Below are 12,677 nucleotides of genomic sequence, written 5' to 3'. Positions count from 1 at the left end.
GATACTATTACTTTGCAGCACTGTGTTCATGGATATAAATATAATAATACCTGCTTTGCTCCGTAGCTTATGTTATGTTGCGTCTAAGTGGCAATTGTTTGGGCAGGGACACTACCTTTCTTTGGCTTTGGGTTTTGTGTTTTGACCGTGAAATATAGGGTGCCTCTAATGCCTGAAATTACCGTATTGCACTTTAGTCATATGAACTTGCCAAACATTAACAACTACTTAAAATCTTCAGAGTTTAGATACACAAGCATAGTTGAATCGTTTTTTTTAAATAAAACTTAATCTTCACATTGATTTTGTAGGTACACATGAATTAAATAGTTTAGTTTTGTATTTTAAATGAGTCCAAATATTCTTTGTTAATTAAATGTAAGCCAATGCTAATCTTTTAACATGAGCAAAGTTAAGTTACTCGAATTAACTTAAGTTGTATTTAATATCTATATAAAAATTAGTTTGATTCATTAAAATGCATAAAAGAAGGGATTAGCTAAACCTAATGGAAAAGGGACGCCAAAAATTAAATATTTTTGCTATCAAAATTTTAGTAGATTAATAGTTATAATAATTTTTTGAGAATAACCCAAAGTGTTAATATGATTTTCAAAATATTAGATGTTTTAAATTTGTTTCTGAAAAATATTACTGTAAATTAAATTAGCCCTTTTGTTGATTAGATAATAATATGCTAGAATAAGTGTCACATAATGCTATAACATAACTATTAGCATGACATATTCTGATGATGTGTTAATGTGTCATATATTATAGTAACACCTGATATATCACCTATTATTTTTACGTATAATCAATATGTATAAAATTAAATTAAACTTTAAAAATTGATTTCTAAAATTTAAAAAGTGAGTCAAATTAGTTTTTTATACAATTTTTTTTTATTAATTTTGATATCATTTATTATAACGTCCAATTCAAAAAAAGTCTCTTTACATAAAATAATAGAAAAATAATATATTATTTGTTATTATTTTTTATGTCATCAATTACAAATATAAATAATTATCATTCAAAGAGATAATTAATGATTAAAATTATTAGTAAAAGAGTAATTTTAATTTACACGTATATTCCATGTACCAATTTGATGTATCTAATTTTTAAAGAATCAAAATTGATAAATCCTTTTTAGGACTTTTTGACCATGAATGATTAACCCTATAAAGTTTAGTAGATGATATATCTAAAGTTCTTATTATTTTTATTGAATTCAACATTGGCCTCAATCTATTTTAGGTTGATTTTTTTGGTTATGGAAGAGGTGAATGTGTTGTGCTGGGTTATAAATGATGGAGGTGTTACACTAATTTGTGGGACAGTTTTTTGCTCAGATTTGATGTTAAGAAATTGGACTCTTCGAGTTCTTTGTTTTTAAGTTTTTGGAAGTAAATCGAAGGATCTGTTTTGCATGGAGGGAGGATCTAAAATTCACATAAAATAAATTGGACCATGTGATTTTTCCATAATCAAATTTTTTTTTTTACAATTTACATGAAATCGAATGGTCCGTTTTTTTTTTGAAACGAAGGAAGCTCAACACATGACAATGGAGCATACAAGGAAACATAAAACATAGAAACCACCAACATAACTCACACATCCCCTAGCTTTTCCATCGATGCCATCATCCCCCCATAGGATCACAACCACGCCATGTTGTGTAGCTCAACTCCGACCGTGTGTGAATTAACTCAATACTCGCTTTGTCATTCTTGAAGATCCGTGCATTTCGTTCCAACCAGATGTTCCAAATCACTGCAAAAAACGCTGTCATCCACACCCTCTGCCTTTGTTGTCTATCTTGCATGCCACTCCAACTCTCAAAGAGTTCTTTGATGGTTCCAGGAATTACCCACTCTCGACGAAGTGCCCTCAACCACTTGCACCACACATGCCATGTGATTTCACATCGAATAAATAGATGCTCAGCAGATTCTACTTCCTTGGCACATAGGACGCATTTGTTATCACTCATGATGTTAACTCCTATCTTAGTCAATCTGTCCTTAGTGTTCACTCTACCTACTAGCACAAACCACCCAAAAAGCTCGATTCTCGGAGGAACAAAACCTTTCCAAAGGGAGCTCGTGAAGCTGTAGCTCGTAATTTCAGCCGGCATTGTCTCCGATTGTATGGCTTTGATCACAGAGCTAGTTGAAAAGACACCTTTATTTTCAAACTTCCACACCAAATTGTCCTCCCAACCAGCTGACAGCTTTACTGATCTTAATCTCTCATGGAGCTGATGGACAAGTTCCAACTCCCATTGGAACAACTCCCTCCTCCATTGAAAATTCCATATCCAATCTAGCCCATCCCAGAAACCACACTCCCCAATGACAACCCCTTGCAGACTTGAAATAGAATACAGCCTTGGAAATCTCTGTTTGAGCTCACCTCCTTGAACCCAGTTATCTTCCCAAAACCGGGTGTGCATACCATTACCTACCTCCATTGCCAGGCCATGCATCAGTTTATCACGAATCCCTGGTTCTTTTATCTTTAGCTGACATATGTCTTTCCAAGGCCCCCCTTTCACTGGTAGATGCTGAGTTGCTAGCATTAAGTCCGGATTCAACTTGTTGCATGAACAAACTATCTTCTTCCACAGTGGGCAATCCTCCTTCGAAAACCTCCACCACCACTTGAACAGAAGCGCTGTGTTTCTCAGCACGGCATCACCTATCCCCAATCCCCCACACTTCTTTGGAGCCTGTACTAACTCCCATTTGACCAACGGTATACCAGAGTTACCGTTCTCCTTACACCACATAAAGTTCCTTTGTAGAGCAATCAGTTTGTCTGCCACTGCCTTCGGCATCTTATACAGACTTAGATAATATATGGTCAGGACTGATTTTATAAGAACAAGCTTACCCGATTTATTCAACACCTTTGCTTTCCATAAGCTTAGCTTCTGTTCCACTTTATCAATGACGGGTTTCCAGGTCTTCATCAAACGCGGATTCGCTCCTAAAGAGATTCCCAGGTACCTAACCGGTAGAGCTGCTTGCTGGCATCCCAGTAGCCCACACGCATGATCAACCCATCCTTGATCGCAGTTCACCGATATCAAATTTGACTTATCAAAATTGATGCTCAGTCCAGACATCAACTCAAAACACCGCAGCAGTCTTTTATAGTTCAGAATTGTTTCAGTCACCGGCGGGCAGAACAAAATGGTGTCATCCGCGAATTGTAAGTGTGACAGTTCAACCTGAGCGCTCCCTACCAGTAACGGAGCAATGCGCCCGTTCCTACCAGCTTCCCCCACCATTCTATGCAAAACATCAACCACAAGTACGAAAAGTAGTGGAGAAAGTGGGTCTCCTTGCCTTAGTCCCCTCTCCATCTTGAATGGCTTAGATGGTGACCCGTTCACCAGGACTGACATGGTAGCCGTAGTGACACACTCTTTCACCCAATCCCTCCACCGTTGACCGAATCCCATTTTCTGGAGTACAATATCAACAAAGCTCCATCTTACCCTGTCATAGGCTTTTTGGAAATCCAGTTTAATAATAGCCGCTGGCTTCCTCCGTGATTTCAGCCAATGAACCGTCTCGCATGCTATCAGTGCACCATCATGAATTTTTCTACCTTTTACAAACGCCGTCTGGGTCTCTGTTAATTTGCTTTTTGAATTAAGTTCAAGAAATCGTTGGATCCGAGTTGTGCCTGACACCACACCAATATTAAATACCACTCCTCTCTATATCCAAATCTAGCACCAACTTTGCCTCCATAATCAAATTAAAAAACGTCTATTTCACCCTTGCTATTATAATTATTTTTTGGTTAGATCATATGATAATTCAGCAAGAACAAATTAAATAAAGAAGCATGCACCTAGTGTCCTAGTTTGTATTGTACATTCAAAGCATCAATTGACAAGTTCCAAAAGTTGGACTTTTTCTTTTTCAGAGTTGATGTAAGAAAAACTGTAAGATTCCTAACCTTTATCTGAGTATGTTATAATGCAATGACATATCAAACGATTCCTTGACAACATTGATGTCAAAAAGAGGAGGGAAGAAAAAAGAGAGTTCATATTATAACTTTAGCTCTTTAAATTATACTCTTTGATCATCAAATGCAGCGAAATCACCCATTAATTAAAGTAACTCAGTTTAATTTTCTTTCTCGTTATAGTCACCAAAAGGGAAAAAAAGAAGAAGAAGGGTGCAAATAAATTAGCATGCAAGAAATTAATGTTTGAATAGTAACTATAGAAAGGACTAACACAAATAAAGAAATGTCATATATATATATCTTGCAAGAATGTGAATTCATACTTTTTTCGATATAAACTTTTTTTAAACAGCGGGATAAACTACTAAAATTACATTTAAAAAACTTAAATTTAAAACTAGTTTGGTAAAATTTTTATTTTCAAAAGTAATTTATAAAACTTAGTTTTTAAAAGATAATCTTTTAAAAATTATACCATTTATATTTAGTAAATAAAATAAAAAATAACTTTTAATAAATATAAATAATAACAAATATATTTGGTAAAATATTTTTTTTTTAAATTTATAATAGACATTAATAAAAGAATTAAATTTGGATATTAATTAATATATAAGGTTCTACAAAAATATTTGATAACAAAAAAATTAACTAAAAATTGGAAGAATTTGTTTTATTTAGTACTCATGAATGTTAAATAAGGCAAATTTTGACTGTTTTTTTGTTTTCTTAGTATTACTGAAGGTTATATTAGACTTTTTATTTTTGATAAGTATAAATTAATTTTAAAAAAATTTACTGTAAGTATTTTCAAAAAGCAGCTCTAACTTTTAAAAAGTACAAGTACAAGCACTTAAATTTTTTATTTGACCAAATATAAAATGAAGTATTTGTACTTTTGAAAAACACAAACATCTCTTTAAAATATTTTACCAAACTAAGTCTTAGTCTAATAATATTTTTATATTTAAAAAAATATTTATATTTTTTAAAAGCACAAATCTTTTATTTTATCTTATTAAATAGAAAAGATTATGTCCTTAAATTCTAAATACTATACTAATAACTTTCAAAATTTAAAATTAGGTGTATTCTTGAAAACATTTTCTAATACAATTGTTGTATTAGATTTATTTTTAAAATATAATCTCATATATTAATAAATTTTTAAATTTGCCTTTATATTAATAATGTCTATATACTATTTATTTTTAAATTGTAAAAATTATTTTATCAAAAAATACAATTACTATTACTTGTATTTATTAAAAATTAATTTTAATTTAATTTCTCAAATATAATATTATAATTTTTAAAAAATTATCTTTCAGAAACTAAATTTAATAAATTATTTTCAAAAAATAAAAATGAATGCGTTTAACGTTTAAAAAAAATCTAAAAAAATGAAAAACGTTAACAAGGGATAGAATAGGGTTTTTGATTTGCCTTAGTTGGGAAGATTGGTTTTTGCAATGGGACAAGATGGATGAAACAGCCACTATGGTGACACTGGCCTTTTCAGTTCCAACCGTACAATAATCAAAAGCTTACTCCCTGAAATTAAAATATCAATGATATGCTTCATAGAAAAATATTAATAATCCAAACATAAACCTCAGAGTCCACCCTCCCTTATCACTTTTGACCGGGAAAGATTCTCTGCCACATTTGCCAAATTTGTGTCATAGTTATCCTTAGCATTTTGTATAGAAAAATCATTAAGGTGTGTTTGGAAACTTGCAATAATAATGAACCAACTCAGATCTATCTAATGCATATTATTTATAATACAATGCACTAAGACAATATCCTTATACACAATAGTCCTTGATTTATAGGACCTATCTTTTTTTAGGGCGACTCCGAACAATTTGAGGGACATTTAGAGGTTCTCATCATAACTACTCTATTGGCTTTGAAATTTGAGGGGAAAAAAATGTACCAATGTTTTGCTATGAGATTTAATTTGGTTCCGGTCCATATTTGGATACTGAATCGTGGTCTACTTTTAATACTGATATATAGCTGTTTCAGGGAAGACAATAATAATATCAGTGAAAATATTATATTTTTGTCCTCTGAAATAATCAGTTAATCACGTTGAATCAGACATAAAAGAGGTGATGCTGATTTCAACATTATTATATTGGGAAGGTTATAGTTTACAAAATGCAAGTGTGGCTTTAAGTTAAAAAGATAAATAAATTTAAAAAATTGAAAATAGTTTCATGTTTAAACTGAGTGTGGTGGTAATTTAGTATAAGCAGATATGATAATGGTTATTTTTATAAATGAATAAAATAATTTTGAATCTAAACAGAATATATATATATATATATATATATATATATATATATATATATAAATAAATTTAAAAAATTGAAAATAGTTTCATGTTTAAACTGAGTGTGGTGGTAATTTAGTATAAGCAGATATGATAATGGTTATTTTTATAAATGAATAAAATAATTTTGAATCTAAACAGAATATATATATATATATATATATATATATATATATATATATATAGTTTAAATTTTTGAAATAAATAATTACATGACATTAACAATTGTTTTAATCATATTTAGTTGGTTTCCATTATTAATGCATACAGGCACATTTTTGTTTTTAACTCTAATTTGTGTCTGTTTTTTGTATTATATGTTCCAAAAATATAATTTACAGAACATCTCTATATTTTAAAAATAAATAATAATCTTCTGATTTTTTAAAATAATTTTCAGTCAAAAAATATATATAATCTCCTGAATTTGAGTAATATATAAATAAATGATCTTATATAACAAGAGGTAAAATTTATAAAATAATTATAAAGAATAAAACTAAAAGAAATCAACATACAATATTTTTAAAAATAAGAGGTATAATATATATATCCTATAATTTTGGGATAAAATATATTTTATATTTTCCTTCTATAATTAATCTGTTAAAGTTGGATGCATAAAGAAGCAACCAACAAATCTACATTGGTCAAATGACGATATTTTTAAAAAAAAAAAAAGGAACTATTTGACTTACATTGTTAGAAAATATAACAAAAATTTATTTTTTTATGGAATAAATTTTGGTGTATTCCCATATTCTTTAATTTGACCCAAAGTTTTTATTTTTGGGCATTAAAAAAATCAAGCGATATAGAAATTTTGTAGCCAAATCACGATTCATACATTTAGGGCTTTAGGGTAATAGGGTTTGCATTTAGGTTAAAAAGGAGATATTGGTAGAGTAAAAAATGAATGGGGTCAAATTAAGAAAAAGGGGAAGGGAATATGTTATGGTAGCCTGTGGAGGATTGACAGATGACAAAGATGACATATAATTGAATACGTTGTAGTGAGTGAGTGAGAGAGTGGGTTTGAAGTAGCAGGAAGCTTTTTGGGGGGCAGAGTAAGAGTATGTTCATTTCTGGCTAAGAATAAAAATTGAAAGAGAAATTGATTGCCTGCTTTCAATAAAGTTAAAAATGAAAGCGTGCAGTATGCAGTGTGCATTATGGGGTTCCACTTGTGTTCTTCATACCTTAATCTCTGCCCCTCTTAGTTAAATCTGTTGCAAAAGTACAAATTTTGGGTCAGACACCGTGCCAAACCCATGAATAAATCAAATCTTTGCCTCTTTCATTTTTTTTTTATATTTATTATAAAAAAGTTGGATGAAATTTTTAGATTACTAAAAAAATTTCGCAATATTCCTTTTTTTTTTGGTTACTAATTTCGCAATATTCTAATAAACTAGCATGACTCTCTGGTCTCTTCTAGATCCATTACCTACTACTACACTACACGGCACACGATTGACCAACATGAGATTAATTTTATTTGAAAATAAGCATATATTATAATTTAGAATAAATGACCATTTGTATCAATGAAAGATGAAAATGCTGATATATATATTTACATTAAATCGAAACTAAATTTCTACCCACGCAAGATATCTTTCGTGTGATAAAATTATCCTATCTTTGGAAGGTTGGAGTGCTATGTAGAGTACTTTTGTCGTACGGAAGACATCTTGTGTGGGTATAAGTTTAGTTTCGATTTAGTGTGGATACATATGTCAGTGTTTTCATCTTTTATAGATACAAATGGTCATTTATTCTTATAATTTACTACAAAACTTTTTTAAGATGATTTTTGTCATACAAAAGACATCTTGTGTGGGTACAAGTTTAGTTTTGATTTAGTGTGGATACATATGTCAGTATTTTCATCTTTTATAGATACAAATGGTCATTTATTCTTATAATTTACTACAAAACTTTTTTAAGATGATTAATTTGTTAACAACTTGTAAGTTTAGGTATAATATCCGGTTCCAATTTGAAATATCCAAAGAAATAAGTATTTGGAATTAATGTTTAATTAGTTAAATTTTTTAATTATGAATTTATTCATTTAGCGTTTATTTTTAGAAGATTTAATGTTTAAAATTTAGAAATTAAAATTTAAAATAAAAATATAAAATATTTATTAAATAATTAATCTTTTAATTAAATTTTATTCAAAATTTAATAATAAACTGAGATAATTTTATTATTAAATCAAATTTATTATACAAAACAAAAGTTAATTATTAATGGATCAAAATATATGTTTATGATTCATAAAACAATTTACTATTGTAAAATTATTTTATTAAAAATTGTGTGAAATATCAAAAAATTAGAAGAGAAATGAGTTATGAAAATAAAAATTTACGTATAATTATTTTTACGTAAAATTAATAATAAAAATTATTATATAATTTTATAAATTTAATTAAATTATCATTTAAAAATTTTTAACTATCGATTTCATGAAAATAACTGTGTCTGGTCTCTAATTAGAAGGTAAAAAAAAAAAAAAAAAGTGAAAATTGGAGAGGGATGAGATGAATGTTGGCGTTGTGGTTGTGTGTGTGGTGTGCTGTTTGTAAAGAGACAAAGAGAAGAGAGGGGATAAAAGGTGTCCCCACAGTGGGCTCAAAATATTTACTACTCCTTTCTTCCTTCTTGCTACTCAGACAGCAGAGAAAGCAAAGCATGAGGAGGAGCATTCTCAACAATTGGTGCCTGCGGACTAGCACTTAACAAGCACACAACACCTTACTGTTAAAGAAGAAGAAGAAGAAGATGGTGGGGTCAGGAGGTGGTGGTGGTGGAACAGGAGAGAGGAGCAAGGAGGCTGTTGGGATGATGGCACTTCATGAGGCACTCAGAACCGTCTGTCTTAACTCTGACTGGACCTACTCTGTCTTCTGGACCATCCGCCCACGCCCGTATGTCTTTCTTTCTCTCTTTCTCTCTCTCTCTCTCTCTCTCTCTCTCTCTCTCATTCTCTCATCTTCTTGTTGTTGTTGCAGGAGAGTTAGAGGTGGCAATGGTTGCAAGGTTGGAGACGATAACGGCAGCCTGTATGTCTTAGTACTACCACTGTTACTACACTTTGGTGTTTGATTTGAAGTTGAAAAGAAAGTTGGTATCTTTGGTGCAGGATGCTGATGTGGGAAGATGGGTTCTGCCGAGGAAGGAGTGCAAGTCTGGTGGAAGACATGGACGGAGGAGGAGAGGATCCAGTGAGAAAGGCCTTCAGCAAGATGTCCATTCAGTTATATAATTATGGAGAAGGGTGGGTACTGGGTAGGTCTTTGTTTTGTGAAAATCTCCATGCTGTGTCTGTCTCTAATTGGGTCTCAACCAATTAATCTTAATCTTAATCTTAATGTTTGGGTGGGAACAGGTTGATGGGGAAAGTTGCATCTGATAAGTGCCACAAGTGGGTCTTCAAAGAGCCCACAGAATGTGAGCCTAATATCTCCAACTACTGGCAGAGCTCCTTTGATGCTGTACCTCTCTTAACTCTCACTCTCTCTCTCTCTTGCTTTTAGCTTCAAACAAAACAACATAACCAACCATTTAAATCTTCCTTCTATTGCTTATGTGTACCTATCTCATGATTGATTGATTCATCCCAATCTTTCTTTTCTTTTTGGCCTTATTTATTGCAGCTTCCTCCTGAATGGACCGACCAGTTTGATTCTGGCATTCAGGTCACTCCACAATCATTCTTAGGCCTCCTCTTATTATTGCTCCTTAAACATTTTTTTTAAAATTTACCAATAAATTTAGTTTTTTTTTTTTGGACAGACTATTGCTGTAATTCAAGCTGGACATGGCCTTCTTCAGCTAGGCTCTTGCAAGATTGTGAGTATACTTAGTTTTGTATTCTTATTCAACTTTAATCTGCCTTAATTTCTATGGTGAAATCTACAGTGCAGTTGCGTTTGGGTAAAATTGATAGTGGAGAACGTTAGAGGACAATTTAGTCAAACATATCAAATCGGTTTTTTCAGTTTAGGTCAAAAGATTGTGTGTATGCTTGTAATGTTTTGGTTTTTGATTATGATATCAGATTCCGGAGGACCTCCATTTTGTGCTAAGAATGAGACACACATTTGAATCACTTGGATACCAATCCGGATTCTACCTCTCACAACTCTTCTCTTCAACAAGGAACACTTCATCTTCAACTTCAATCCCTTCAAAACCATCTTCCATTCCAATTAGGCCTCCAGCACCACTCTTCAACTGGCCTCACAGGCCATCGCTTCCATCTTCGGCCGCCTCAATGCTCTCCTCGCCCAATTTTGCTGCATCGAGGATGGGATTCCCAAACAAGGACTCTGAGACACACATGTTTCTCATGCCACACCATCACCACCATCACCAAGAGCATGGTGCAAGGATTGAGGACATGATTGGAACTAACACTACTAGTGGTGATCATGAGAATGATATCAAGTGGCCTAATGGATTGTCCTTCTTCAATGCTTTAACCGGCCGAACCGACGAAGCCAACAAGCTATTGCAGGAACAAGCATTGAACATCAGTCATCAGAACCCCAATTCGGATTCTTCAAGCATGCAACAAAATGCAAACCCAAATGAGTTCCTCAGCTTGGAAACAGGACACCCTGAAGGTGGTTCTGCTGCTGCAAGGAAAATGGATAAGTTCAAGAGGAGCTTCACTTTACCTGCAAGAGTTGTTTCATCATCTTCATCAACTTCAATGGATCAACATCAACAACAAGGTAATGCTGTGGAGTATAGGAATTCAGATGGAGCTATGTTTCCGGATGTTATGGAAACCTTTTTGGAGTGATCAATGGAGGGGTTAGAAAAGAAAAAGAAAAAGAAAAAAAATGGGTTATTTGTATTCATTTTATCTTATATACTGAGTCAATATGCATTTTTTATACTAATAATTGAGTGTGGAAAAATGTATATTTGATCTTTGTATGAGATAAAATGAGTTTTCATAATGTTTCTATAAGAAAAAGAAAATGAATTATTAGAGTATATGTATCTAGGAAAAGCTATTTGTGTTTTCCTTTTTACTTTTACCTCTTTAACTTTGTATCTTTGTGCTTCTTTTTTCATCTGTCTTCCACTTAATGAGACTTGATTAATGCTCACTTAATTTCTTTTATCACTTTGGCTCCAACTAGACATAAAGTTTCTTTCATTCTGTCTTATGTAAGGTAGTTTGAATTTTATATGTTATGTTTAAAGATCATCATTGTACCATTGAGTAAAAGCTATCAAAATCTAAGGGATCCACTTATTAGTGACTTAGTTGCCTCATAAAGAAAATTCTCCTTTTTTTTTCATATATTAATATGTATGTTTAACTAGGGGTGTTATTTAATTTGTTTACACTCTAAAATTTTAATGTAAAAAAGTATTGCATAAATGTGATCCATTTTTCACATTCTTTGCTAAATAAAGAATGTTGTATTTTTTAAAATAAATAAATTTTAATATTTTATTTACTATATTTTATATCAACAATTTAAATTTGAGATACGAAATTTAAGGTTTATAATTTATAATTTTAAATTTTGGGTATTTTATTTTTTTGTTTTTTAATCTTTAATTGCAAGTTACTTTTCATAGAGGGTTGCATTGTTTATTTTTTGAAGCGTAGCCTATAAATATTAAATATCAATAAAAATGTTGATTTTGTTATTTTACAATTATACAAATATAAGTGTCGAATATAATTATAATATTAAATGATACATTAATTCGGTGTGTGGCATACAAATTAAATCATGGTTAAAACCAGGACAAAACCGGTAAAATAATGTCATGTAATAAGGAGGAAATTTTATTAGGCACGTGTTAATTACAGCAAAGATATGATTACCAACTTGTTGAATGAGTAGTGTTTGATTTATTCAGATATGGTAAATTAATATAGGGATGAAAAGCGTCTAATCAATCCACTAAATAGGGGTGACAGCTACACTCCTTCAATTGATTTTATTAAACCACAACTTGATAACCCCTTTTCTTTGTATTCATAGTCAATTATATGTTTGATTTAGTGAGTCATTGCTTTAGTTATGTCTTATTGGATAAGATTGAAAAAATTTTAAGTGTACTGGTATATCGATGTTTCAGTGATTTTTAATCGTTGATTTTTATTTTAAAAAGTATATATAATATATATAATTAAGATCAACGGTTAAAAATTACTGAAATATCGGTGTACCGATATACTTGAAAACTTTCCAATATTTTTATGCTTTATAGTTTATAGTAACCTTACAATGGCAACACATTAAAATTCAAGTATCAAAATACTATTTTCTTTTAAATATGTTTCTCA

The 12,677-nt window shown here is 31.1% G+C and overlaps 1 protein-coding gene across 1 annotated transcript; it reads left to right on the top strand.

Annotated features, from left to right (window-relative positions):
* The first annotated feature begins 8,922 nt into the window (after window positions 1-8,922).
* Window positions 8,923-11,492, top strand: LOC112772001 (protein RICE SALT SENSITIVE 3). The gene is made up of 7 exons (XM_025816876.3): window positions 8,923-9,282; window positions 9,367-9,417; window positions 9,498-9,632; window positions 9,744-9,849; window positions 10,012-10,053; window positions 10,151-10,207; window positions 10,416-11,492. Exons 1-7 carry the CDS (start codon window positions 9,137-9,139, stop codon window positions 11,163-11,165), a joined length of 1,287 nt encoding a protein of 428 aa, XP_025672661.1. The 5' UTR covers window positions 8,923-9,136; the 3' UTR covers window positions 11,166-11,492.
* Window positions 11,493-12,677: the final 1,185 nt, after the last annotated feature.

The sequence above is a fragment of the Arachis hypogaea genome, chromosome 18 (genome assembly GCF_003086295.3).
Source record: "Arachis hypogaea cultivar Tifrunner chromosome 18, arahy.Tifrunner.gnm2.J5K5, whole genome shotgun sequence".
Taxonomy (NCBI): Eukaryota; Viridiplantae; Streptophyta; class Magnoliopsida; order Fabales; family Fabaceae; genus Arachis; species Arachis hypogaea.
This window is presented reverse-complemented; position numbering and strand designations above follow the sequence as displayed.